This window comes from Oryzias latipes, chromosome 4 (assembly GCF_053564925.1).
Source record: "Oryzias latipes strain Hd-rR chromosome 4, Olatipes_Hd-rR_3.1".
NCBI lineage: Eukaryota > Metazoa > Chordata > Actinopteri > Beloniformes > Adrianichthyidae > Oryzias > Oryzias latipes.
Window position 1 is genome coordinate 4,480,828 of NC_136240.1, and position 26,901 is coordinate 4,507,728.

The 26,901-nt window shown below is 41.5% G+C and overlaps 1 protein-coding gene and 1 long non-coding RNA gene across 2 annotated transcripts in view; one reads left to right on the forward strand and one right to left on the reverse strand.

Annotated features, from left to right (window-relative positions):
- The window catches only part of LOC144991826 (uncharacterized), a 25,645-nt gene extending 13,846 nt beyond the window's left edge, over positions 1 to 11,799 (forward strand). The window contains exon 3 of the long non-coding RNA XR_013655455.1: positions 11,668 to 11,799. This is a non-coding gene — a long non-coding RNA (uncharacterized LOC144991826). The remainder of the gene's footprint in view (positions 1 to 11,667) is intronic.
- tm6sf2b (transmembrane 6 superfamily member 2b) lies at positions 379 to 26,134 on the reverse strand. The gene is made up of 12 exons (XM_078945502.1): positions 26,053 to 26,134; positions 25,913 to 25,971; positions 25,625 to 25,747; positions 24,222 to 24,325; positions 22,373 to 22,470; positions 22,116 to 22,219; positions 21,405 to 21,487; positions 21,021 to 21,145; positions 5,610 to 5,711; positions 3,120 to 3,212; positions 1,488 to 1,607; positions 379 to 741 (listed from the first exon to the last, which is right to left on the reverse strand). Exons 3-12 carry the CDS (start codon positions 25,702 to 25,704, stop codon positions 505 to 507), a joined length of 1,146 nt encoding a protein of 381 aa, XP_078801628.1. The 5' UTR covers positions 25,705 to 25,747; positions 25,913 to 25,971; positions 26,053 to 26,134; the 3' UTR covers positions 379 to 504.
- Between the last annotated feature and the right edge of the window lie 767 nt (positions 26,135 to 26,901).

The window sequence follows — 26,901 nt, forward strand, 5'->3', positions numbered from 1 at the left end:
GCGCAGAAGTCTTTTGCAGTTCCCTGAAAATGATTGTTGTGCGTGTGGAAAGTGTATTTTGAAGTATTAAGGCCAACGTAATAAATCTTACCTACTTCCCTCTTTACTTTCTCTTGGTAAATGTATTCAGTACGACCTGTTGCTCACAGTGCGCTCATAGAAAAGCAATGTGCATAAACATTTTCACCCTATGGGCTCACTGAGTGGTCTTGATATTTCCTGCAGGCCACTAGCGTATAAATGCCACTAATATCCACCTGTAAGGGCAGTTGTGACTAGAGCATAAAGGTAGTGAGTGTCCAAATTGTGAAACATCTAAGTACAAAAAGACATGGGATCAAAGACAGAATTATATGAAAAAATACAAAAAAACACTGATTTTGAGCAAAAATATGTATATATTTAGGTTTTGTTAAACTGTTTTACAAATAAGTTTTGTAGGTATACAGCTCCTTTCCAATTATGAGTATGCCGTTAGCTCCAAAGATTAGGAAGAAACTGTATTTATTTTTCTTTGAACTTGGTGTCTTTCTCCTCACTGTTTGGCAAACCAGTCTGCCCAGGGAACGAGGCAACTTTTAAGAAGAATAAGGGATCTTTGTGAACCCGCAGGGCCACCAGAGCAGGAGTGGCTGCATAGATTAAATTAGCTGCCAACACGGTCCAGAACGCATCATTTGGGATCCTAAATGGAGCTGTGGTGCGAGAATGGAGGGATCCCCCAATGTGGGACCACTGGCACTGGAAAGAAAAAAAGATGAATTTTAGACCCAGGTAATATGAAAGTCTTTTGCAACTTTCATTATTTGGATTTTCCTGTCACTGGATTAGGATTTTGACGGTGTTTTTGTGGAATTGTTTTTCTGTTTAAAAGCAGCTAAAGCTCCAGGAAGAGTCTGAGCTGCCAGAACCGCCCCAGGCTAACACACACTTACTCGGTGGAGCTAGTGGTGATCGGCTAAACACTTTCCTTTAACATGCACACCCAGATTTCCAAAAGTTCTGATGTTATTTGTTTTTGTAAGCGAAACGCAGAGACACTACCAAGGCTGATTGACATCATAAAATTGGCGGCACCCACAAAGAGCAAAAGATTGGTCCTCAGAGATAGAGCCGTCTTATTTCTATTAAAATGAGCTGTAAAAATACGTCATGTTTAATTTTAAAATTGTTCTTTAGTGTGCCAAATGTAATATATTATGGATTTAGTTAACTCTGGAAGGCTTAAGAATAGAAAGACCCTTTGAGAGCAAAATGCAGGTAAACCAATAAACGATTGAACATCAGATCCACAAACTGCCCTCCCCACTTATTAATATTCTCTATCAAACCGCTTTGATAACGAGTATGAAAGGCTTTCCAGTTAAAACAAAAATGTTTAGAAACAAAGAATGCAGACCAGGTTCTAAATGATCTCTCGGTAATATGCTGACATGAAGCTCACAATCTGATATGGGTTTTCTGCAGATGGTTCTCTGTGATCTTACCTGTGTCATGGCTCCAGCAAAGAATATGGTCCAGTCTGACATCCATTCACACCCAGGTTTAAGGAGACCATAAACAAATGCCCCCAAAAGTGGTAGACCATAAAAAAACAACTCCAGCATCTAAAAAGGACAACAAAGCAGTTTTGTTCATGTAATTAATGATGTCAGTCAGAAAATGTTTTCCCTCTCCTATTTTTGTATTTTAGATTATACAGATGGGCTGCACGGTGGCGCAGTGGTTAGCGCTCTTGCCTCACAGCAAGAAGGCCCCCGGTTCAAGTCCCGGCTGGGGGACATGAAAAACACAACATCAATGGGGGACCTTTCTGTGTGGAGTTTGCATGTTCTCCCCGTGCATGCGTGGGTTTTCTCCGGGATCTCCGGCTTCCTCCCACCATCCAAAAACATGCTTCATAGGTTAATTGGCAACTCTAAATTGTCCATAGGTGTGAGTGTGAGAGTGAATGGATGTGTGATTGAGGATATTCCACCCTGCGACAGACTGGCGACCTGTCCAGGTTATCCCTTGCCTACGCCCAAGTGGCCGGGATAGGCTCCGGCAACCCCGTGACCCCGAAAGGGAATAAACGGTTAAGAAAATGAATGAAAAAAAAAAAAAAAGATTATACAGAAGACTTCTAGTGATCCAGGCAGATCCCTTCAGTCTCTGTTTGGTGGCTGTATAACGTTGTGTGCTTTTTGCATGTTTAGAATGGAGTGAAGTCGGGGGCCATAAGGCTCTCCATCACTGTCAGTCAATGCTGTTGTTAAACCCAACAAACACTTAATACAGTCATTCTCCTCTGGGCCACACCGCGTCCCACCAAATACAGAGGAGCATAGTCCCACTGGAAATACAGAATTTGGGACGAGCTCTGTAAATCCAACTCCACTCAACCAAAGGTTAACTACTTGATGAAAGCAAAAACACAAAGTCTATCTGGTATCTGTGATTCTACTTTGGACCAGTACAGATCTGACATTCAAATGATACCAAAATATTTCAATGTGAAGACAAAACATCACAGTGTCTGAAATGAAGTGTTCCTAATGTTGTGTGACCAATCTAAATAATTCATCTACCAATATAGAATGTAAACATAAGGAAGAAGCACCCATGAGCTGATGAGCACACAACCCCCCCCCCCCCCCCCCCTCCCGCCCTATCAATAAAATGCTGATGGAGGACTTTGGGTGACAGATAAGCTTATCAGGTTCTCTGTGTGTAGCTTGCCTGTCTGATCAATCATTTCAATTGTGCCAGGACTGCAGCCCCAGCAATGTCTTTGGATAACCTATTGACAGAAGTGAGTACACTGCCCCCCCCCCCATGATCCAACCAAAGCAGTGAGGGCTCAGAGGAAGAACACAGCACAGCAAACTGACTTTCAATTACAGAGTCAAGCAGAGAAAAGGCAAAGATTTGCTGGCCTCTAACCTGCACTCATTTCTGCTGTACTAATGAAAAATGGCTCTGTAATCAGGTGCGAAGACTGGAGCAGATAAAAAAAAGCCTGCAGCACGGTTAGTAATACCCTTGAAAGCAGAGGTCAATGTGAGGCTTGCTTTTTGATGTGCTGCAGACTCTTAAACTGTTTGTTCAGCTCAGAAAGAAAGCTGAAGAAGACCCACCATGACTTTAGGGTAACCCACAGGATCTTTCAGGTAGGGTTCATACTGCTCCAGATAAACAGAACAGGCTTCCAGAGGAGAGTCCAGAGCCACCTACAGAGAGTACTGGAGTTATTCTCTTCCATGCAACAGCAGTGAACTACAAAAATAGAGTAATACATCTGAACATCTTCACAACTTTGTCACGACAATAAAACTTTCTGATAAAGTGATGTTTCAGTTTTACAGCAAAATTGTTGAAGTATGTGTTGCCTCAAAATACATATTCCTTTGATCACTACTAATGAGACACAAAAAAGTATGTAGGAAGCGTTTTCAGGTTTATCAGGGGAAATGAACTCTGGTTCACTTAATGTGTCCAGTCTGAATACACCCCAAGTCTCTGTCCTTCATCGTTTTGCTCCGTGGACCAATCTTCTAGTTACACGTTTTTTTATCTGTTATTGAAACAGACGATAAACAAGGCGGGTTTGTCTTATTTAAAACTTCATTAGCACAAAATAGATTTTAATTAATTAATTAATTCCAACATTTGTTCCTAAGGACTCACTTCCAGTCCTAGACAAAGTTGATATGTTGAATTACTTTAACAAACATTTTATTTCAAGTGGATACTTATTTAATCAAAAAGGTGCAGCACTCAATACTTCCTGCACAGATCCTCCTCTCTTCCCTGGGGATTCCTTCAACTTTACTCTTTTCTCGGTGCAGCAAGGGCATAAGGCACTTAGGATGCTCGATCCGAGGAAACCTCCTGGTCCAGATTCGATAGAACCTTTTTTTCTGAAGGCTGCAGCTGATTTTGTGGCACAGCCCCTTACAATACTCTTTAACCTCTCAATCCAAAGTGAAGAAATACCTGTTATTTGGAAATCTGCCTTTGTTTGTCCTGTATTAAAGGGAGGTGATCCAGCAGTCCTTTCTAACTATAGACCAATATCAAATTTATGTGTTGTCAAAAATTCTCGAATTTCTTGTTTGCGATCAACTAAAAGACTATTTAACGATTAATGAACTTCTATCAAAGCTGCAATCAGGTTTCAGGAAGAAACACAGCACAATCACAGCCGCTACAAAAGTCGTCAACGACGTACTTCTTGCTCTTGACAAAAAGCAACATTGTGCTTCGCTTTTTATTGATTTGTCTAAAGCCTTTGATACTGTGGACCATGGGGTTTTAATGCATTGGCTAAGCTGTTTCGGATTCTCCAATAATGTGCTTTCCTGGTTTAGAAATTACTTGAATGAAAGGACTCAGTGTGTTAACAGTGATGGCTTGAATTTTAAATGTCCACAGGGGGGTGCCACAGGGTTCAATATTAGGGCCTCTACTTTTCATTTTATATATTAATGAACTAGGACAAGATCCTCAGGATGCTAATATTCATCTTTATGCTGACGACATAATTATCTATTGCTTTGGACGAACTCCAGCGAAAGCAGTTGAATCTTTACAGAAAGCTTTTGATAATGTGCAGCTTACACTTCTGCAATTGAAACTTGTCCTAAATGCTGAAAAGTCCAAATTCATGTTCTTTTCTAATACCAAAAAGGTGCCAGAAGATCTCCCTAAGATTCTCACTCTTCACAGAGATGCTATAGAGCAAGTACATGAGTACAAATACCTTGGGGTCTTACTTGATGATTCTTTGACATTCAAGCCCCACATTGAAAATATTGTGAAGAAACTAAAACTGAAATTGGGTTTTCTTTTTAGAAATAAGCTTTGCTTCTCTTTCGAGGTAAAAAAACGGCTTGTGACTGCAACATTTCTATCTGTTTTAGACTACGGGGACCTTTTGTACATGAATGCTTCAAATCATTGTCTTTACAGATTAGACTCTGTGTATCATGCTGCTCTGAGGTTTATCACCAATAGTAGAGCATTAACACATCACTGTGAACTGTACTCTCGTGTGGGGTGGTCATCTCTGTCCACAAGAAAGCAAGGACACTGGTACACTTTTATTTACAAGGCCATGCTTGGACTGCTTCCCTCCTACATTGCAGATTTACTAACGAGGAGAACTGTGGATTCATATTCATTGCGTTCAAACGATCAACTGTTGCTCAGTGTTCCATTTGTCCGCACAGAACTGGGAAAAAGATATTTTTCTCACGCTGCTCCTACTTCATGGAACTCACTGCAAAAAACCTGGAAGCTCCCTGAACTTATCTCAGTAAATGATTTTAAAGCCAGACTGAGAGCACTTGAGGTCAACTCCTTTAAATGTAACTGTTTTTATAATTGAAATTGTAATTGTATTTGTTGTCTGTGTTTGTAACTTTTTGCTGCCTCTTGGCCAGGACTCCCTTGTAAAAGAGGTTTTTAATCTCAATGGGACTTTCCTGGTTAAATAAAGGTTAAATAAAAAAATAAATAAAAATTAAACCACACAATTTGATATGAAATACAATTAAGGTATGGGGGAAAGAATTTTATAGAAATGACTTCTGACTTGAACTCTGTTAGCACACTAACATACTTACCAAGCCTCTAAGGATAGTGAAGGCCATTGATGCCAACAGCAGCAACACCAAGATCATGTCCAAGGGACGCCAGATTAGCCTCATACTCTGAGCTTGCTGGGCCTGTGAGTGTGTGACAACAAAGGGGGCAGTGATTAAGGTTGACTGCAAAGTCTCTGAGATTTCATTTCAGAGAAGTGAAAGCCTTTTTTCTGCACACACATTTGACATAAAACATTTGTTAATGTGACATTGGGAGCCACTCTGGAGACCATTTAAAAGCTAGGCACCACATCCCTTTCAAACTGATTCAGAGTGACAGTGAAAAGGTGTTAGGGCCTTACTCTCATTAGCAGCTCAGTTCTCTTCGGTCCACTTACTTGGCACAGACTCTGTCTGGTGTCAGAATTTCAGAGTATCACTGTGCTGCTCAACACCTCTAGAACCACAGCCATGTCAGCAACCTCAGCCCAAAAGGTGTCACTCAGACACAGCTCCTCACAGAGGGTCTTCATGAGCTGTGTGAGTCCCAAACCCATTCAGGCAAGGGCACTGAGGGGCTTCAAAAGGAGTAACTAAAAGAATAAATAGGTAGTTAAATAAACCTGGTATTTTTGGTACTCTCAGTACTTCACTGTGTTTGACAAGGAAGTCACAGCTGAAGCAGGAATGAGCTGCAACAGATTTTCAGCAATAGAAGGGCCGGGATGTTTGAACGTTATGATCAGACTGACTGTTGGGTGGGGATCCTGGTAAAGTAAAATTAATGTAAAAAAAGATCCTATTAAGGGCTTAAAGGGAAGGATAGAAAGAAAAAAGGAGAATAAAGGAGACAAATTATTCAACAAATAAAAATGATGTGAACTCTGTTGCACATTAGATCTTACGATTTGTATATTGCTTTTATTTTTTAACTTTTTATTAAGTCAACAAAATAATCATGAACAAACACCGTGAGTGTGTGAAATACATTTCTTTTTCATATCTCCCTCAATTGTCAATATGAAAATTGTTCTATTTTAGATGATGTTTTGCACAATTTGCCCCATTCTTTTTGATTGGTCAGATAATTTCTCACCTGTAGATATCTAAAAAGCTGCCTGAGCTGTTCAAAGGATATTCCTGTCAAATAGCTCCCAAAGATTACTCAAGCTTGCTTTCTCCCATTTCATTAACCCTGCATCTAGATTACAAGGTGCAAAGTCATTGTTGTGGGAGATTCTTACTGCTCTGGACATTGAAAGTGGGAGCTTGAGATATTTTCTGACTTGCGCCCATGTTTTCTAAGTATTTTTAACCCATGGGTTGTTAATTTTGTTCAGTCCCCAAGTATCTTAACTTAAAAATGTGCCTGTGTCTAGCTGTAGATTTCGGTATTCACTTTGTTCCATATCGACCCACAAGCAAGTTTTATCTTGAGGTATCCAAGATCTCATTGATCTGAGCTGAGCTGCCCAATATTTTTTTTTAATTTGGTAAATCCATTTTCTTTGGCATTCAGTAGTCTATTAAATTTTATTCTGGGTTTATTTTTTGCCCATATACTTTTGGAGAACCACTTGTTAATTGCTATAAAAGTGGCTGTGGGGGACTTGTAGGGTCTGAAACACAAAGAGGAGCCTCAACAGTACATTCATTCTAATAGTCTCCAATCTCCCTATCAGAGTGGAAGGACTTCCCATCTCGTCAGATCATTCTTAATTTCATTTAGTATTTTTCCAGAATTTAGTTTGAACAACTGTGATGTGTCGGCGCTAGTTCTACGATATCTAAAGCCTGGTGTAGATAAATTAAATTTGAAGCCTTTTGATTCATTTTCAGGCCACTGTCCAACCAGCATCTGAGCCTCTGACTTGACTCTGATTTGGTTAATTTGATAGCCCGACCTTTCTCCATATTCTTTTATGGTTTTTGTTAGGGCAAGTTTAGAAGTAATTGGGTCACTTGCTGACTTTTATCTTTCACCCCCTTAATATTGGGATTCATTCGAAATCAATGGACAACTTTAAAAACTAGATGATTAGCCTGAGCCTTATGGAGCAGGAATGCTAAGAGTGTGCTAGCTCTGTTGCCCATTTCGTAGTAGCGCTGTTTTGAGAATCTAAGTGCTCCTTCAGCTTTATATGTTAGAATATTTTCTAGGGCTGCCCTTGTTTTTTTAAGTTCCACCAGTGTTGTATGTTACCCTGTGTTTTTATGTTCTAATTCAAGTTGGTTTATTTTGGTTTCAAGGTTAATTTGTTGTATCTGGCGCATTCTTTTTTGATTTGATGCAATTTGAATCATTTTACCTCTAAGTAATGCCTTTGCTCCATCCCACAGTACACCTGGTGAGACTTCGCCATTGTCGTTTGTTTCAAAATATTCTCCAATGTATTGTTTTAGGGTTTGAACAGTTTCCAAGTTGGTCAGCAAGGACATATTTAATCTCCAATGTTTAAAATAGTTTTCTTTGTCCAGGGTTATATTTAAGACAACTGGAACATAGTCCCTCAGTGTTATTGGTTCAATGTGGCAGTCATTATATTATGCATGTATTGTTGGGGGAGGCAAAATAAGTCTATTCTTGAAAAGCCATTGTGTACATTAGATTAAAAACTGGTCTTTATCAGTTGGGTGTTTATTTCTCCAGGGGACCACCAATCCAAGTTCTGAAATCATATCACTAAGCTTTTTAGTTGTGTTAGTTGTTGGGCCCGTCTCAACAGGTGCTCTGTTTAATCTACCATTTGTACAGTAATAAAAACTCCCCCCACTATAAGCACCTGCAGTGTGAGTCCCAATCTTTGAGAAAAAAGCCTGGCTCCTAGGGGTTTGGAGCATAGACATTTAAGATTGATATCAGAGTTTCTCCTATGTTACCAGTTATCATAGTATACCTTCCCAATTCGTCTTTAGTAACTGTGTTGATGGAGAAAGGGACTATCTTATTTATTAATAGTGCTACTCCCCTTTTTGTCCCGAAAGAAGCACTGTGTTCTTGACCCACCCATTCCCATTTTAATTTTTAGTGTTCCAGTTTAGGTAAGTGGGTCTTCTGCAAAAGAGTAATTGAACATTGTAGCTTCTTTAGTTGAGTGTATATATTTTTCTTTTAATAGGATGATTTAAACCCTGAACATTGAATGTTGTTATTATCTAGTTGTTCATACTGCTTGGCTTATGTTATCATTTCTTTCACTGCTGTGATCTTTTGAGTTCTAACTTGTGTTTTTTATTTTTCTACTGCCCTCATAGAACCTTTGAAACACGGCATAAGACTGAACATTATGACATAAGAACAAGACTCCGTAACTACAAAGAACTTAGACTTGACATTCAAACAAGAAGAAAAACAAATGAATAAGTCTATTATGAGTTCTAATGTTAACAGTGGAGAGTGCTCCAGAAATGCACAATGTGTTGTTTAGCTAAACACAAGCAATTAGCTAAACTAAAGTTGCTTAAAAGGATAAAAATAAAGTGAAAATAGAGTACAAAATGAGGGTTTGGATAAAATAAGGGAAGGAAAAAAACTCCATCCAGGCGGGAAAATCCTTTCCACTATCAGTTGAACTCTATTTGCATCAGCCCAAAAAAACTTCAAATCAGCCAGTTCTAATGTTAACAGTGGAGAGTGCTCCAGAAATGCACAATGTGTTGTTTAGCTAAACACAAGCAATTAGCTAAACTAAAGTTGCTTAAAAGGATAAAAATAAAGTGAAAATAGAGTACAAAATGAGGGTTTGGATAAAATAAGGGAAGGAAAAAAACTCCATCCAGGCGGGAAAATCCTTTCCACTATCAGTTGAACTCTATTTGCATCAGCCCAAAAAAACTTCAAATCAGCCAGTTCTAATGTTAACAGTGGAGAGTGCTCCAGAAATGCACAATGTGTTGTTTAGCTAAACACAAGCAATTAGCTAAACTAAAGTTGCTTAAAAGGATAAAAATAAAGTGAAAATAGAGTACAAAATGAGGGTTTGGATAAAATAAGGGAAGGAAAAAAACTCCATCCAGGCGGGAAAATCCTTTCCACTATCAGTTGAACTCTATTTGCATCAGCCCAAAAAAACTTCAAATCAGCCAGATACCCATTCACTCATTCCTACTGAGGAAACAGTCTGTTTTAATCATCAGTTTATCCTTATTTTAAAAAATGTTACCCGATGTGTGCGTGTGTGTGTCTGTGTGTGTGTTGTGAGGTGACTTCTGTATGAAATACCACTAAACCTATTGTGCATTATTGGTTGTCATTCGAGGAGGCTTTTCTATCTGTTTTCCAACTGATTATTTAAGTGAAGTGGAAGAGCAATTATGTACAACCATGCAGAGACTGGAAAGGTGTTTACGTGACTTTACCTATGACTATAGGGCTTTGTGTCTAAAGTGGAAACGCGACAAGACAGAGGAAGAGATAGTTGATACTTGATAACATCAACCCCAAGGTGGCCGGCTGTCTGTGTGGGACCGTTTCATTGGGAGCCCAGCTGGTGAAAATAGGTTCAATGGTGGAGAAGGACTGTTCAGGAGCTAAAGAGTACTGGCAGAAGGTGCATGCCGGTGCTGAAAGACCACCCAAAAGACAAACTGACCGGAAAATTATGCCAAAGGGAGCAATAGGGGTCACAGTGGGAAAACAAAACCCACATAAAGGTCGTGAGCCGAAACTTTTAATGATCCCAATCACCATACGGGGGGTGAAAGTAGAGGCTGTAGTGGACACTGGGGGCACTTTTACATTGATGGGGAACGGTATATGGAGAGAATTAGCTATTAGAACAAGGAAAGCATTCAACCAGCTGAAAGACAATGATTTGTCATGGCAGATGGAACAGTGCATCACGCCCTTGGAAAAAAGACTGTTTGTTTGGAAGGTCAAGAGGGACAGTGGCCATTGTCTGTCCATATAATGGAAGATGTACACCTTGCTTTTTGTTAATCCTTGGTTTGGATTTTCTTTCGAGATCCGGGGCCATTCTCAAGCTAACTAAGAATTCATACAGCATAAGATCTGACCAAGGTTATGTGTATCATGAGTTCAGTTCTCCAGCGCATGTGTTGTCCAGAGATAACTACTCAGCCAATCCCTCCTTTCCAGCAGTTCAGCTGTACTATGCCCTTCAGCCAGGGAAACTTCCTCCTTGTTGAGAGGCCACCACCACGCCTGACCCTGTGACCTATGACACAGACTCTCCTGAGTTGCTTGAAACCCTGTTTGATGATTGGCCTACAGTCACATCAGGAGTTTTAGGGAAGACCAATGTGGAGAAACACAGTTTTTTCTTAAAGGATGACGTACCAGTCAGAAGTAGAGCTTACAGAATTTCTCCTTTAAAGAAGAAGGTAATCGAAGAACATGTAGAAAAAATGCTGCAAGAAAACATCATATAGCCATCGCAGTCGGCCTGGTCATCTCCTGTAGTTCTAGTGATCAAACCTGAGGGATCCTACCGGTTTTGTGTGGATTACAGAAAAGTCAATGCCAAGACCCTGCCTGATGCATATCCTATGCCACTTGTTCATGACATCTTGGAGTCACTGAAAGATACCTCCTGGTTTAGCTCCTTAGACCTCCAGGCAGGTTATTGGCAGGTGGAGATGAATGACAGAAGTAAACCAGTCACTGCTTTTACAACACACCCGGGCCTTTTCCAAATCAAATCCATGCCTTTTGGATTGTGGAATGCAGCAGCTACATTTCAATGGTTGATGGAGAAACTTTTAGGACAGTTGAGAGGACGGATATGTTTTGTATACATAGACAACATCATTGTGTATTCAAAGATGAAAGAGGACCATTGGAAAGATTTGGCCACTGTATTCAAAAAGTTGCAGGTGTCTGTCGTGGGTCCCGTCTGTCACTGAGATATCTTGGTCAATCAAGTATTCCGCCATCATGGCATTCCCACTGACATTGTTTCGGACTGCAGTCCTCAATTCATTTCCCAGGTGTGGAAGGCTGCCCAAAATAGTGCTGACTGGTCCAAGTACCTGGTATGGGTAGAGTATGCCCATAATACTCACCCATCTACCGCCACGGGGATGTCTCCCTTTGAAGCCGCCTTAGGGGTTCTCACCACCTCTGTTTCCATCACAGGAACTCAATCTCGCAGTACCCTCGGTTCAGCCCCACGTCCAGCGGTGCCAAAGGATTTGGCCCCAGGCCAGGGCCGCTCTCCTCCCCACCAAGGAGAGGAACTGCCAGATAGCTAATCGCCACAGGGTGGTGGGACCCAATTACCAACCTGGACAGAAGGTTTGGCTTTCGTCGCGGAACATCCCCATCCAGGCTACCTCCCGTAAGTTACCTCGTGGCTGCATCGGTCCTATGTCATAGACCGCATCATCAACCCTTCATGTGTCCGCCTCCAGCTACCAGCAACCCTCAAGCTTCATCCCTCCTTCCATGTTTCTCAAATTAAGCCCGTTAATGAAAGCCCTTTGTGCCCGCCGTCCGCTTCCCCTCCAACCGCCCATGTCATCGATGGCGCCCCGGCCTTCAATGTAAGCCGGGAGTTGGACGTCCAGTGCCGTGGTCGTGGCCTCCAGTTCCTGGTGGACTGGGAGGGTTATGGTAAAGATGAACGCTCCTGGATCTCCCGTTCCCTCATCCTGGACCATGCCCTCATAGACGACTTCTACCATGCCCACCCGGACCGGCGTCCTGGACCGCCAGGGGGCGGTCGTTGAGAGGGGGGGTACTGTCATGGTGCCTCTGGCAGCTCTCCTCCCCCTCCCCTCTCTGCTCTGTTTTCCAACGTGACCAGCTGTCTCCACTCACCTCATCAGCCTGCAGCCTCATAAGGAGATCCAGTGCCAGTATCCCGTGCCAGTTTGTTGTTCCTTTACAGTGCATTGTCTGGTCGCCTCTTGTATATCGTTCATGCCTGCTTACATCTCGCTAATTCTTCTCCTTATGCCTCACCTACAGGAAAAGATCACCACGAGTGTTTACCTGGTCATCGTCGTCATTCCATGTTTCACCTTCAGGCCACGAATCCAGTTCAAACCAAGCTCTCCTGATCCTCTACTGCCGTACCCTCCAGCTGCGCCTCGCCTCCAAGCCAAGATTCCTGATCCTCAACATTCCTGTTGCCATCAGAATTCACCCTTCAAGTTTACCATCAAAATCTCTGACTGTAAATTAAATCATCTTTTATAACCTTACGCTCCTCTGGGTTTTCTTGCGGTTTCCAGCATCTGGGTCTGCCAAGTCTAGTGATATCATGACAGAAGGCAGCCAATCTTAATTTAAATATGAAGAAGTGTCATTTTTACAAAAGGCAGTTGAAGTTTTTGGGTCACCTAGTGTCAGAGAAAGGTGTGGAGATTGATCCAGATAAGACCCAAGCAGTAACCAATTTCCCTGCTCCCAAGGACCTAAGATCATTCCAACGCTTCTTAGGGTTAGTAGGATGGTAGCACAAGTTCATACCTCACTTTGCATAATTAAAATAAAAGGGGGGGGTTGAGTGGAGATGGACTGAGGAATACCAGGTCAGGATGGATATGTTGAAAAAAGCTTTACAAAGCCCTCCTGTTTTAATTTAACCTAACCCAGTGCTCCTTTCCAATTTCACATGGTTATGCTTCCAGAATGCTTCATGGTCCAGAAAATAACTATTCTACCACCGAGAAGGAGTGTTTGGCTGTAGTTTGGGCAGTGGAGAAATGGTGACACTACCTAGAAGGGCAGGAGTTTCTCGTATATACAGACCATGCAGCATTATCATGGGCATTGAATTGTCCAAGGCCATCTTCCCGTTTGACACACTTGACGTTACGTTTATAGCAGTTCAACTTTAAAGTGCTCTACAGGAAGGGATGTCTCAATCAGGTTCCTGACGCCTAAGGGTTTGGGAACCAGAAGTAGGAACCATAGATTCTAACACCCTACCACAGACCCGTGAACATTATGAAAACAGGTCTGCTCCACGCCTAAAGATCACTAGGAAGAGTTCCACCGATTTAGCAGAGATATCCGAGGCCCAGTCCAAAGGCCCAACAGTTAATGACCTATGTCAGTCACAGTTAGCAAACCCCTCTTGTGACTAGAAACTGAGAATTGTGTTGGATAAAGAGTAGATCTTGATTTAATTGGTTGTTCATTTGTTCATTTAGATTCAAAAGTCAACCTGCGACAATTACAAGGCTCTAAATGAACGGTAGAGTGTTACACCGTTGCTCTTCTTTCACACCAATTCCCATCTCTCGGAGGGTCGGGCTGTATCTACAAGGGTGGTAAAGGTTTTGATGCCAAATTGCAGGTGGATTTTCAGCTGTGCAGGAAATGGGCATTGGGCTTTCCCTTTTTTTCTCTCGCAGCTGTTTGATCATCTCTCGCACTTGTTTGCATTTCTTTTGCACATCTGCTGTGCAGTCCTGGTCAAAGAAAATCCGTTGTTCTTTGTATGTCAATTCCCGCTTTTTCCATGCTGTTTGGAGGATTCTGTCTTTAATTCTGAAGTCGAAGAACCGGACTAATGGATCTGGGGGGCTAGAATGGTGGGGTTTCATTGTCAGAGGTGGAAAATATCTTCATAAACTGCAAACCTTTCTACTCCCCACGTGAGTTTGCCTTATTCATTCTGGCCGCTGTTTACATCCCGCCGTGCACGGACATGCACGAGGCCCACCGCGCCCTCGCTAACAGATTCTCTGTGTGGAACGAACCTTCCCGGACTCTTTAATTTATGGGGATTTTAATAAAGGGAATCTGAGCCAGGAGCTGCCCAGATACAGACAATTGTTAAATGCCCAACAAGAGAGCAGAACACGTTGGATCACTGCTACACAACAGTCAGTGTGGCTTACAGAGCTGTGCCCTGATTCACCTTATCCCAGCAGACAGGCAAAAGCTGAAGCTCTCTAAACCTACAGTGAGGACTTCTCTTCTAACATGTGGACCAGCGAGGCAGTGAAGGAGCTTCACATGTGTCTGGACAAAACGGACTGGGATGTGTTTAGAGCTGCCACAGACAGTTTGGATGATTCCACAGACACTGTGACGTCAGACATTCAGTTCTGTGAGGACAGCATCATCCCAACAAAAACCAGGGTTACCTATAACAACGACAAACCCTGGTTCACACCCAGACTGAGACAGTTGGGGAAGGAGAAGGAAGCTGCCTACAGAGCCAAAGACAAAGAGAGCTATAAGGGTGCTAAGTACCAGTTCTCAAAAGAGGTGGAACTGGTGAGAACTCGGCACAATAATCGCCTGGATGAGCAATTCTCCGATAACAACGTCGCCTCTGGTTGGAGAGGGCTTAGGCAAATCACCAACTACAAGCCTGGAGCTTGCAGTGCGTGCAGTGCAGTGCGTGCAGTGCAGTGCATGCGGTGTCATGCTGCTGAAAATCTACAACTGGCTGAGAGGCTTAACACCTTTAATGCCAGGTTTGAAGTCCCACACCCCTCCTCCACCACACCCCCCAACTGCACAGGTTTACTCAGCAACTTTGGAGTCACATTCCTCCCCCACTCACTGAGGACAGTATGACCCTTCTGGACCACCTCTCCCCTACCACTGTCTTCTCAGTGACAGAAGAGGAGGTTTTCAAGCTTTTCCGTAAGCAAAAGTCACGGAAGGCTCCGGGCCCAGATGGCATCTCCCCTGCCACCCTGAAACACTGTGCAGGTGAACTGGCAAAGGTCTTCACAGACATTTTAAACACCTCCCTGGAGTCCTGCCATGTCCCGGCCTGCTTCAAGCTGTCCACCATCATCCCTGTCCCCAATAAGCCCCGCATAACTGGTCGTAACGACTACAGCCCTTTGGCACTTACGTCTGTTGTCATAAAGTCGTTCGAGCGCCTGGTCCTCCCCCACCTCAAGTCCTTTACCTCCCCCCTCTTGGACCCTCTGCAGTTTGCTTACAGAGCCAACAGGTCTGTAGATGACGCTATCAACCTGGACCTCCACTTCATCCTGCAGCATCTGGACTCCCCGGGAACCTATGCTAGGATCCTGTTCATGGACTTCAGCTCGCCATTCAACACTATCCTCCCCTCTCTGCTCCAGGAAAAGCTCCTCCAGCTAAACGTACCTGACTCCACCTGCAGGTGGATCACTGACTTTCTTATGGACCAGAGGCAGTGTGTGCGGCTGGGGAAGAATATCTCCACCACCCTATCTATCAGCACAGGATCTCCACAGGGCTGTGTACTTTCTCCTCTGCTCTTCTCCCTGTACACCAACTCCTGCCCCTCCAGCCATGACTCTGTCCAGTTGATCAAGTCTGCGGATGACACCACCCTCATCGGACTCATCTCTAACGATGATCAGTCTGCCTATAGGAGGGAGGTGGAATTGCTGGTGTTGTGGTGCAGCATCAACAACCTGGAGCTGAACACCCAGAAGACAATGGAGATGATAGTAGACTTCAGGAAAGTCACAGCCCCCTCATCCCCTCTCATCCCGACAGACTCTCCCATCACCATAGTGGACTCTTTCTGTTTCCTCTGCACCACCATCACTCAGGACCTCAAGTGGGAGCCGTCCATCAGCTCTCTGCTCAAAAAGGCCCAGCAGAGGATGTATTTCCTGTGGCAGTTGAAGAAAGCCAAGCTGCCGGCCCAGATGATGGTGCAGCTCTACACAGCAATCATAGAACCCATCCTCACCTCCTCCATCACAGTGTGGTATGCCGGAGCTACAACCAGGGACAGAAACAGACTACAGCGTATTGTGCGCTCAGCTGAGAAGGTAATTGGCTGGAGCCTTCCATCTGTCCAGGACCTTTACGTGTCCAGAACCCGGGGGCGTGCAGCCGATCCTTCTCATCCTGGATATGGTCTACTTGAACTACTCCCGTCGGGCAGGAGGCTAAGGTCCATCAGGACCAGAACCTCACAACACAAGAACAGTTTCTTTCCCTCTGCAGGCAGACTCATGAACAGTTTTTAACTTCTCCTTCCTTAAACTTTTCACTTATATGTCCAGTCACCAGTCCACTATCTGCACCTTGATCATCCTCAGTTTGTACTGTTTGCACTATTTATTTCCATTTATTATTCTGACCATTGTGTCATTTATTTATTTTTTGCTTACTGTTAATTTTTGAGAAAAATAGCTTGGCTGTGCTTTAGTGTAATAAAAGTTAAAGGCAGGTTCTAACTATTCTTCACACATCCCTATGTAACAAGTAGCAGATTATTGCTCGATCATGTCAGAGTGTTTTGTCCTCCATGTCGCTCACCCTCTGTTCAGTTTCGGCGGTCCAATTTGGAGGTGCGCTCCAGGACGTCTTGGAGGGTAGATTCCACTCTAGACAGTAAGGCTTCAGTCTCCTGGGAAGCATCCATGTGCTCTATATGTAGGTTTTTTAGTTCGGCTAGCATCTCAGCCATGTTGTCCTTTTCAGCCATGTGGGACGAGCTGTCAGTATTGCCTTTTTTCCCTCTCTTTTCTGGATTTTGCCTTTCTTTTCAGTTTTTTCTTTTTATAAACGACAAATATGACGTCACAGAATTCACAAAGTAAAAATGTAATAAATACAAGCATTTTACGACAGCTACTTATGAATCCACTGTGTTCTGATGAAAACATGAATGGTTTAAAAAAAATACATTTTTTAATACACAAAAACATCAAAAGACTATGTATTGTGGTCTATATTTGCCAATCTAATGAACATCGATGATCTGTTTTTTTTCAGAGATTTCTGGGAAATTTCTAGGGTTAGGGTTGGATTTTGGAAATGTAGATAGAGACAACACTACAAAATGGCGAACGCACTGTATAGTTTACTAGTAGCGAAGGAAAACGGATACAACCTCTGTTACTGTTGTCCTCATTAATTCCTTTTCAATAGGAAGAGCGGTAAAGTGCCAGATTCTTGTGGGTGGCCAGGACAACTGCTGGGCCCACAATAATTGTGTGTCAGTTGTGAGCCAATTTGGTAAGAACGATTTCATTTTAATAATCATGTTTGATTTGGCAGCATTTAAAATAATTTTTTAAATGGTGTATTTTAGATGACAGGACAACCTCTTTGTGAATTGGAATGCTGCATTTTATTGCTTTTGATCTTTTTAAATAAAAGTGTATTTTAACAGATGATAGATTTTTTTGGGGGTTTGTGTTTATATTATGTTTGTTTCCTGTCATTCACGTACCACTACCTGCTGTCCTTTTGCAGTTTTGCTGCAGTTAGTCCACTTTTAGGAGTGTACAGTGGCCTAACTGCTTAAAACCTTTTGTTTCTTTGTCTCTTCTTTTTTTGGGTCACTTCCAGGACAATATCATTTCTGTCGCCCATGTTAATTGGCACCAGATTGTGTTTAAGCATGAACATGTGAGATGGTCTTGCAGTGACTTTTCTCTGCATTTTGGTCGCCTGTGTGCAGGGTTTACAATGGTTTGAGTCTCCTGACTGCTGCTGGGAATTTAGCTCTGCTCTGTAACTGCTAGGTCAAAAAAAAACGATTGGATATATGAGACTGAGTACTCCTTTATGTGTGTTTAATAAAAATTATTAATTTACGTGAATGCGTCTGTCTTTAATATATCCACAATTCCCAGAGGAACTTGTAACATCTTATTCCTTGTCAGCTTCGATCAAATGTCTCACTGGTAAACAATCAGCAGAAATGACAGCAAAAATTCTACAAGACAACCTTTTCCTGACTGTGGGCCTGCTATTAAATTAAAAAGGAAACATTTTGCCCCGGGGGCGGATTGCCTCTATGCGTGAGGGTACTTCTGCTTCACCTCATTCTGGTGGTGAGCGGGAGCCCCCCCTCTTTTTTTTTATTCTCTGCATCTACCAGCTCACTTTTACACAAACAGGATATTTGTATGTGTGCAGGAATGATACTGTATATGCCGAACGTGTGTTTGTATGTTTACATACATGTATGTGAGTGTGAGTTGATCTGTATCTGTGGTTTATGTAGGTTCATATATCAGTGTGTCAAGGTTTTTTCAGCCAACAGGTATGTTTGTAACATTTGAGTGTGCGTGTGGACAGGCCCCGCCCTTTTGATTACCATCTACATATGACAGGAACAGGATCTGTGAGATCTGGCTCTGTTCTGGGATGTCCCACAGAGTCTGTGAATGAGGTGGGTAAGAGGAGGAGGTTACAGAAACTGGAATCCATCAGGGACAATCCTCTTCATCCTCATCACCCTCTGCATAAGACCATAGATGCTCTGAGCAGTTCCTTCAGTCAGAGACTGAAACGCCCTCACTGCAGGAAGGAGCGCTTATTTTTTCAGAAAGTAACTCCTGAGATAAATGAGAGACCACTGTATATGTGAGTGTCTGAAGCTAAATAAGCCCTATAGTTGCAGTAACATCTATCCAACACTAGAGGCCATCAGCTCTAATCTGCTTCCTCGGCTCCTGCACAGGACACGTAAATAAAAAGATTTATATCAAAACCTAGAATTGTGCTTGTTTAAAAATAGCTGTTAACACATCTTTTCTAGAAAATGTATTAAAGTGCTGTGAATCCAGAGATCAATTGATATTAGGGGCCTCTCCTCTCCGGCAAATATGGTGACTCAGGCTAGAAGACCCATGGCCAAACCTTTACTTTGAGACTTTTCAACAAGATCTATTGTGTGAAATTCAGTAGGAATCTATGTATTTTGTTTTTATTTTGTTCTAGAATCCTGCTACAGAAAAAAGAAAGACTCAGAAGGAGGCTTCCAGCACACTGATAGTTCCATTATGATTTTGATACAGGAGCAGAAAGAAAACAGTATTCACTTCAAGTATGGGAGAAAGGAAGAAAATACTCTAAAAGTAAAAGTGTATTAACAACCTTTAAAATTAAACAACATGTTGCTGCTTTTGGGGCTGCAGTTGGGTCGGAATTTAGATATAGAACTTTGATTTCTTTATTCTTTTTGGATTGATTAACTGTATTTTCTTTCCTCTTTTTCCTGTACTCCCTTTTTTCTTCTTTCTCAATTCTGTTTCTCCTTCTTTCATGGGCTGCACAGTGGAGTAGTGGTTAGCGCTCTTGCCTCACAGCAAGAAGTTCAAGTCCCGGCTGGGGGACCTGAACCAGAACATCAATAGGGGACCTTTCTGTGTGGAGTTTGCATGTTCTCCCTATGCATGCGGGGGGTTTCTCCGGGGACTCCAGCTTCCTCCCACCGCCCAAAAACATGCTTCATTGGTTAATTGGTCAACCTAACTTGTCCCTAGGTGTGACTATGAGAGTGCATGGGCGTGTGATTGCGGACACTCTACCCTGTGACAGACTGGCAACCTGTCCAGGGTGTCCCCTGCCTTTGCCCCCAAGTGGCCGGGATAGGCTCCGACAGCCCCATGACCCCAAAAGGGAATAAATGGTAGAAGATGAATGAATGAACTTCTTTCATACCCCCCTCTGTTTTGGAGGCTGGCATTACCACTTCTCAGGACATGTCTGTCATGTATTTGTTCCTCTGCATCATGGTTCGGGCTGACATGTTGTTTATCTTTTGATTGCTTCTTAATGAATTTGAAGATATGGTTGTAGATATGAAGCGAAGTGGTTCTGGGATTCTTGAAAACAAATAGCTGTCATTGTTAGGAGCATCAATCAAAAAAGCTCAGATGGTGCAGGAGTCCCCATTAAAAAACCAGTGGCCTGACTGCACTCCTTACATCCATGTCGACAATCGAGACCAGGGGTGGAAAAACTATAGCCTGGGGGCCACATGTGCCCTGTAAAACTATTTAATCTGGCCTGCCAAACTGGAAAAATGATATTGATAATTCTAGTTATTATTAAAGTGTCTACCCATAGATAATGCACTACAAATAAATTGCAGGAAATTATACTCAATTCATGTGGAAGATGTGTTGTTTTTCTGACTTTAATTCGTGTTTTCTGTCAGAAAGACCCTTTTTCAATCATTCCAACACCACATGAATGCAGCATTTCTGTCATTTGTGTTTTTCCCTGATAAACATCAAGCCATTGGTGCAATTGGCACCAAAATGAGAACAAAAGCCACAGTTTTGAATTAAAACCTCTAAAATGTTGTTTTAAAGCCTCTTCATCAATCTTCAATCTAAATCTAAGCATCTTTTCATCCAAATTCCATTTTATTTTTCTCTTGTGAGTTGGGTTCATGCATCTGTTCCTGGTCCGGTCCTTCTGTTAAATTTCAGGCCCCTTTGTGCCCCACGAGTCAAAAGTTAAAAGCTTTGCCCACCCCTGATCTAAACTGCAAAAGGAACAGTGGTAGAACACCTTAAGCACTGCCAACAGGCCCAACAGTTGCATGACCATGACTGAGGTTTTTCTGGTCTATCAATGGATTAGAAAGTAATTTCAATTCTTTTCTAAGCTGATAATACATTATACTACTTCAGTAAATGACATCAAATCAGCATAGAGGTAATTCAGTCACCAGGAGTGAAGCTGGTTTGATACACTCAAAATAAACAGGTCAAAGCTCTGTTATTTACACCAAAAAGCAGCTTTTTACATGTTTTACTCACATTATATCCTCCAATTAGTGGTCTGTCTTTAGGTCGAGTGAACAGTAGAACCCCTCCCAACACAGGCATCAGAAGGAAAAGAAAATTCAGCCAGAAGGCTGGCTGGACCTCAGATCCATATTTACCTGCAAGAAATTAACATCTATGAGCTTTTACCATCACTGTCTACATGAGTAGTTTAGAGTTGATTTTTGGGTTTCATCTCAACACCAAGTGCAGTTTAAAATGCCCACAGCAAATGCTTTAGCCTGTGATGTGTTTTGTTCTGGTCTTTGTTGGCAGGCTGAGCTGTGATGATGATGACGTGCGACAGGACAGATGTCAGCTTGATTAAAGCTAGTGATCATGAGACCAGTGCCAAGGAAGATCAAAAAGAAATCTTACCTGCCACTATCCCTGTAATGAATACACTCATGTTGGCACACAAGGAGCCAGCCCAGAATAAGCCCATGGTCCGGAACGCTTTTCTGAAAATAAAAATAAGAAATAAAAAACTAACTGCAAAGAAATGAAAAGATTTTACAAACATTGCATTGTTAACCATGATTTTCGAACATAGTAACCCAGAAATCTCCAGCTGAATGCAAAGCTCCACTCAACACATCTACAAAGCTGGCATTGTTTGAAAGATTGCATTTTTGCAGAGGCACCTGGCTCAAGGCTACAAGCACTGAGCTCTTGAACTCACTGACTGAGCTTCAGGACTGCCTGACTCTTTTATCAAAACAGTCTTGTTCAGACTCCTATGTGGGTTTGATCTGCTAAATGCACCCACAACATATTTTGTGGAAATAAATTAGCATAAAAACAATGAGTTAACCTCTCTAGACCTAGCATCCACATTCGAGGGCATCACGTTGTGGGTTTTATTTCCACTCTAGTTAACTCTGTTTATCTGTGGCCCTGTGACTACAAAATAAAAAAGGCATATCAAACAACAGCTCAGGTCTCAATAGGCTAAAATTTGCCAGGTACTGTGAATGCCCGTTTTTAGGTTATGACTATCTCTCACGTATGAAGGGGACTGTAGATTGCTGTTGTGCGTAAAATAATATTACAAGGTGTGGCTTGATTTCCACAATTTTCATCACCCACCTATCCGTTATCCTGCTGATCATCATCAAGTACATGGCAAAGTGAGCTATTCCATCCCAGTAACACATCATAATGGCATAAGATGTTCCTAAGTAGGGTTCACCCTGGAAAAAAATGCAAAGTTAACTCTTCAGATTGCTTAAGGACAGCAGTAAATACTTGTAGAAACGTTCTACATGAGCTATGCATTTAGCTGAGTGAAAACGATTTTTGTTCAAACTCATGTATTTGATTGTAGACCAGATCGTACAACCTACCGTCTTTTGGTAAAATTCCATAAAACCAGAAATGATGCCGTCATATTCCAAAGCGCTCACCAGGTCAATGACACAAGTGAAAGAAAATTCTGCAAAGACTGTAAAAGAAAGGTTTAATGAGTGCAAGGTGTTATGAACTGCTGAAGTGATGTTTTTGCCATTTTCAAGAGAAGTGTATGGGTAACTTCAAACAGACAGACGGAGTGTGGATGCATGGAGTTCCAATGGAGTATTTTGTCCAACACTATTGTCTTTGTGACAGTTTGGTGCTGTTGCTGCAAGGTGTTTGGTACCTGTCACAGTGGCAATCCCCAAACGTAGACACCACCAGGTTTGACGGAGGCTATCAAGTTAAAATAGGAGTCCTACCAAACCTGGGGCTGTGGGGAAAAAAATCTCTGACCTGAAAGAAGTATAGCAAAGCCATGGAGAAGGACCATCTGGGACTTGCTGTTGGGACAGTACCACTGGAGTGGCTTACCATCACCAAATGGATGGATGGATGGATGACATTTGGAAAATCTTTTGGAAGAAATATTGGACAACTTGGAAAATAACATTTCTTGCTTTGAAGCTCAGACATTACCAAAGAGATATATATCAAGCAACAACAGGAATCTAAGTTTGGCCTCAAACGGCTCTATGCCAGAAGACACACAGTGACAGCAACTTTAACTGAGAATTACAGCACAATATGATGGTTTCAACAACTGACAAACCTGTGGTTTTGTTTATTATCTGAAAATTAAAGACAGTATTTTTGACAAAAATGAAGGAAAAAGTATTGCTATGGTTTAGGGCTGCCCAACTCTGGTCTTTCAGATTTCATCACCCTGACTGTTTGCCAGCTCTACCTGCCTTGCTTGCTCCTTAGTAGCTGACTGAGGTGTTTTCCAAATTCTGATCAAATGAACACACTTGATCCAAGTGAACATCATCAAGTAGTGCAATGAGAACTGGAAAACAGACAGTTTGACAGAAGGGTTAGGCAGTCTTCCATTAGTTTTTTTCAACTCATTCGCTTTATTTTTTTAGGCACTCATCCAAACAACTGCAGATGTTTCATTGATCATAAAATATTCAAAGGTTTTATATAAATGTACCAGTATTTGCACTCATGCAAATGCTACCCACTCATGATTTTTATTTAAGTTATGGTGATAATTGGAGACATTTGCAAATTCTTGTTCAATAGTAAAACAGTTGAGTTTCCTGATGATACAAAGCTTTCTTAGCCGCAACAACTTGCCTCTCAAAGTTTAAGATCTTCACTTCTTCTAAATTGCTTTCAACCTTTGTAAATAATTTTTTGTCCATTTCAAAGTTTGTCTAACCCAGCTACTGGCTGGATTTGAAGGAGCAGCTAGCCTCCAGCATTCAAGACATTTTAGCAAGTGAACCACAGAACTGAATGTATCTATTTTAACCAGTTAAAAGGGCAAACTCCTAATGTCACATTAAAATAGGTAGCTAAGCTTTCTTCCAGCAATTGAAAAAGGAATTGCACTTTTTCCGCTGGGTCAGTCAAAGACTTTGTGTTAATGCAAAGGCTCATTGTAAAGGAATTCTAAATGTGATCTTTAGTCTGCAAAGGATCTGGTTGAGCTATGCTGTAGAAAAGACTGAATCAGCTTTGCTCTGATCCCGATCAGTCTAAGGAGCTTTTCCTGATGAGGTAAATTCACATGAAATACCATTCATGTTTTAACACTGATAAGGGGAGTGGGATGAAGGTTCTAGAAATTCTTCTATGATGGCCAGAACAACACACAGTAGGCCTTAACCCTTCAGTTGCCAGTAATTGTGAAAACAGTGATTGCAGGTGAGTGGGCAAATGTGTGTTAATTACCAAAGAATAGAATGTCTTTAGGTGGGTTGCCACGAGTTATGAGGAAGTAAAACAGGAAGACAACCACCAACACAGCAACACCAATCTCCAGGATCACGCACGGCCTGTGGAAGCAGAAGGGTTAATAAATCATAACAGTGCATTGTGCACATCTTCTCAAAATCCAAAACAGATGATATGATGCTCAGAAAACTTTCAATTTAAGATTAAAGAAAGTTCATTTCATATATGTGTAACATACAGTGAGGATCACATGTGCTGCTGCTGAGGTTGTTTTTACTCAAAGGCTTTGTGATACAAAGCCAGAGTCATACTTGCCTGTTTTGTAACATAACACATGTAAAAAGATGATACTTGGCACATGAATGAAGGTATAAATGAATAATATTCCATATTTAGAGGGTTTTTTTTCACAACTTTTCCCTGATGGATTCAAAGCTCACTTTGGCTGAAAACTCAGAAAGAGCTTTAAATTGTGAAAAAGCTTGTGTCATTCACAGGCAGAGAGCAGAAAGCATGTTGGTTCAGCAAAGGCCTATGTGTTTAGTGCTCAGAGGTACTACTGAGTTGCATGAGAAAGATTAATGTGGCCAAGATATCTTCCAGCAAACAGCCTCCTAGAAGACTCCCTGTGTGTGCCCACAGGAGGGAAACAAATAGCAGGAGAGCAACACAAGTGCCTCTGCCGCTCAACAATGCAAGTCGACTATGCACACAATATGGTGTGTTTGTTGACTAAAGCCTCAGACATGTTTATTAATAAGTAATAAATCAAATTCTGGTGTAACAGTCATTGACAGAAGAAAGGACAATCAACTCAAATGTTCACCAAAGAGGTGAGTTTGGCTTCGGTTAAAACTGTCATGTGACCATCAGCTTCCAGATTCGGAATGAACAACCAGCACTTGTTTAGAATTTCATGCAAAAATTCTCTGAAATCAGTAAAATACAAAATATCTCAATCAAAATTTGAATCAGAAATCATGGTAACAGCTGGGAAAGGTCTTCTAGAATGTTTCCACTCTATCTGCTACTGTTACTAAATGTTAATTCCTTCTCAACAAAATCATTCTTTCATGTGATGAGATGCATGTAACACAAGCACGTCCTATCAGTGTTATGTGCATACAGAGTCCTCTACTGGTGGAAAAAAGGTAACTACATAAAAATCTCGAGGCTCATTAAATAACACGTCCTTTTTTATTCTTTTTTACAATTTGTTTTTTATTGGGTTTGAAGTGGTAAAAATGTATATTTTATGAATGTATTTTTATAGTTATGTATCCATCTTAATATAATGCATTCCATGAAAACTTACATATATCACATAAATAAATATACAACATACATGATTTTCCAAAACCTTAGGCTATTTTTTAAAGCATAATAATTGTGTCACTTACTCTTGCATCTCAGGTATGGAGTTCATAGTATAAAGAATGCCAAGGGCAGAAAAAGAGAACAAAAAGACCAAAATCTCCATCTTCAAAAGCTGCTCTACTCCTGCTGCAGATTTCACAGAGATGCTGAAAATAAAAGAGCTGTTGTCATCCTATCCAGAATACTTCTCATTTAAATATCAAAAGAGTTCCATAGTATTCATTAAATTGAAAATTCAAAATTTAGCAAAATGTCATTACTGTTTAAAATAGACCGTAAATAGATTTAAAAAATGAGGAGAAGGCTCTTACCGTCTGGCTGCCTTTTTGCTGAATTACTCAAATTACAGCTGGCCTGAGGCAAACCCGGCCTTTATTAGGAAAATAATGAAGCTGTAACAAAGAAGCTTTTACACAGAAAGTTATGCGATTTAGCTTTGTCACAGATTTACCTAAGTCGTATTAGAGGCTTGCATTCCATCCCACGTCCTGTTTCTTATTGCACTGCTGTCATGTGGCTATAATGCAGCTAAAGCTGTGTTTTGTAAAATGTACACCTTAAAATATGACTGTGATACCAAGGAGTTGAAGGCAGTTTTGTGGACGTTCTTACATCAGTTTTTTATGTTAAAATACACAACTGTTACATATCAGAAAATAGCTAGTCAAACCTCCTACAACTAAAATGAACTAGACTATCACAGTTATGACACTTTTTCACACTGGGCAGGCACATCATTGAGGTGCCTTTTGAGAAGTTTGCAAAAAATCCACAAACTGGCCAACTCCAACAGTCACAATGACCAACAGCTGAAAATGCACAATCTTCTTGGAATAATTGCTGTTTTGCAATTCTTTTCAGATAAGAGCTGATGACTTTGTGCAGACAAAGTTACAAGTTAAGAGCGGCCCATGTGGAAATATTTCCACTCATATTTCAAATGGCTCAGTGGAGGGAAACGTGTCTGTGTGCTGAGCTCTCCTTTCTTTGCCTTTGCTCAGCCCATATACGTATGTCCTGGATAAGCCCTCTGGGGAGAAAGGGTGGGGTTTTTAAGCAGGAACTTCAACAGTTTGCATCTGTCGAAGTAGTTGCAGAAACACTCCAGCAGGATGCGCCAAAAGTAAAAAATCTGAAACCAAAAACAAATGTTTTATACAACTGATAATGACTGCAAACCTAGTTGTTACACCCCAGTTATCTGAAAACAAGAAAGATACTTTTTTTTTTCTTTTAAATGTTTTTTTTCTTTTATTATTAATTCATACACACATATAAAAGCATTGTTTAATTGTTAACC

Bases quoted from the DNA above. Each gene is read 5' to 3' on its own strand.
- tm6sf2b (XM_078945502.1), bottom strand. From the start codon at position 25,704: ATGGAGATTTTGGTCTTTTTGTTCTCTTTTTCTGCCCTTGGCATTCTT. The intron at 22,471-24,221 runs GTAATTAACACA...TTTCTTTTACAG, and splicing joins TAAAGACATTCTATTCTTTG to TCTTTGCAGAATTTTCTTTC. The intron at 22,220-22,372 runs GTAGGTTGTACG...ATTTTTTTCCAG, and splicing joins TGGAATTTTACCAAAAGACG to GGTGAACCCTACTTAGGAAC.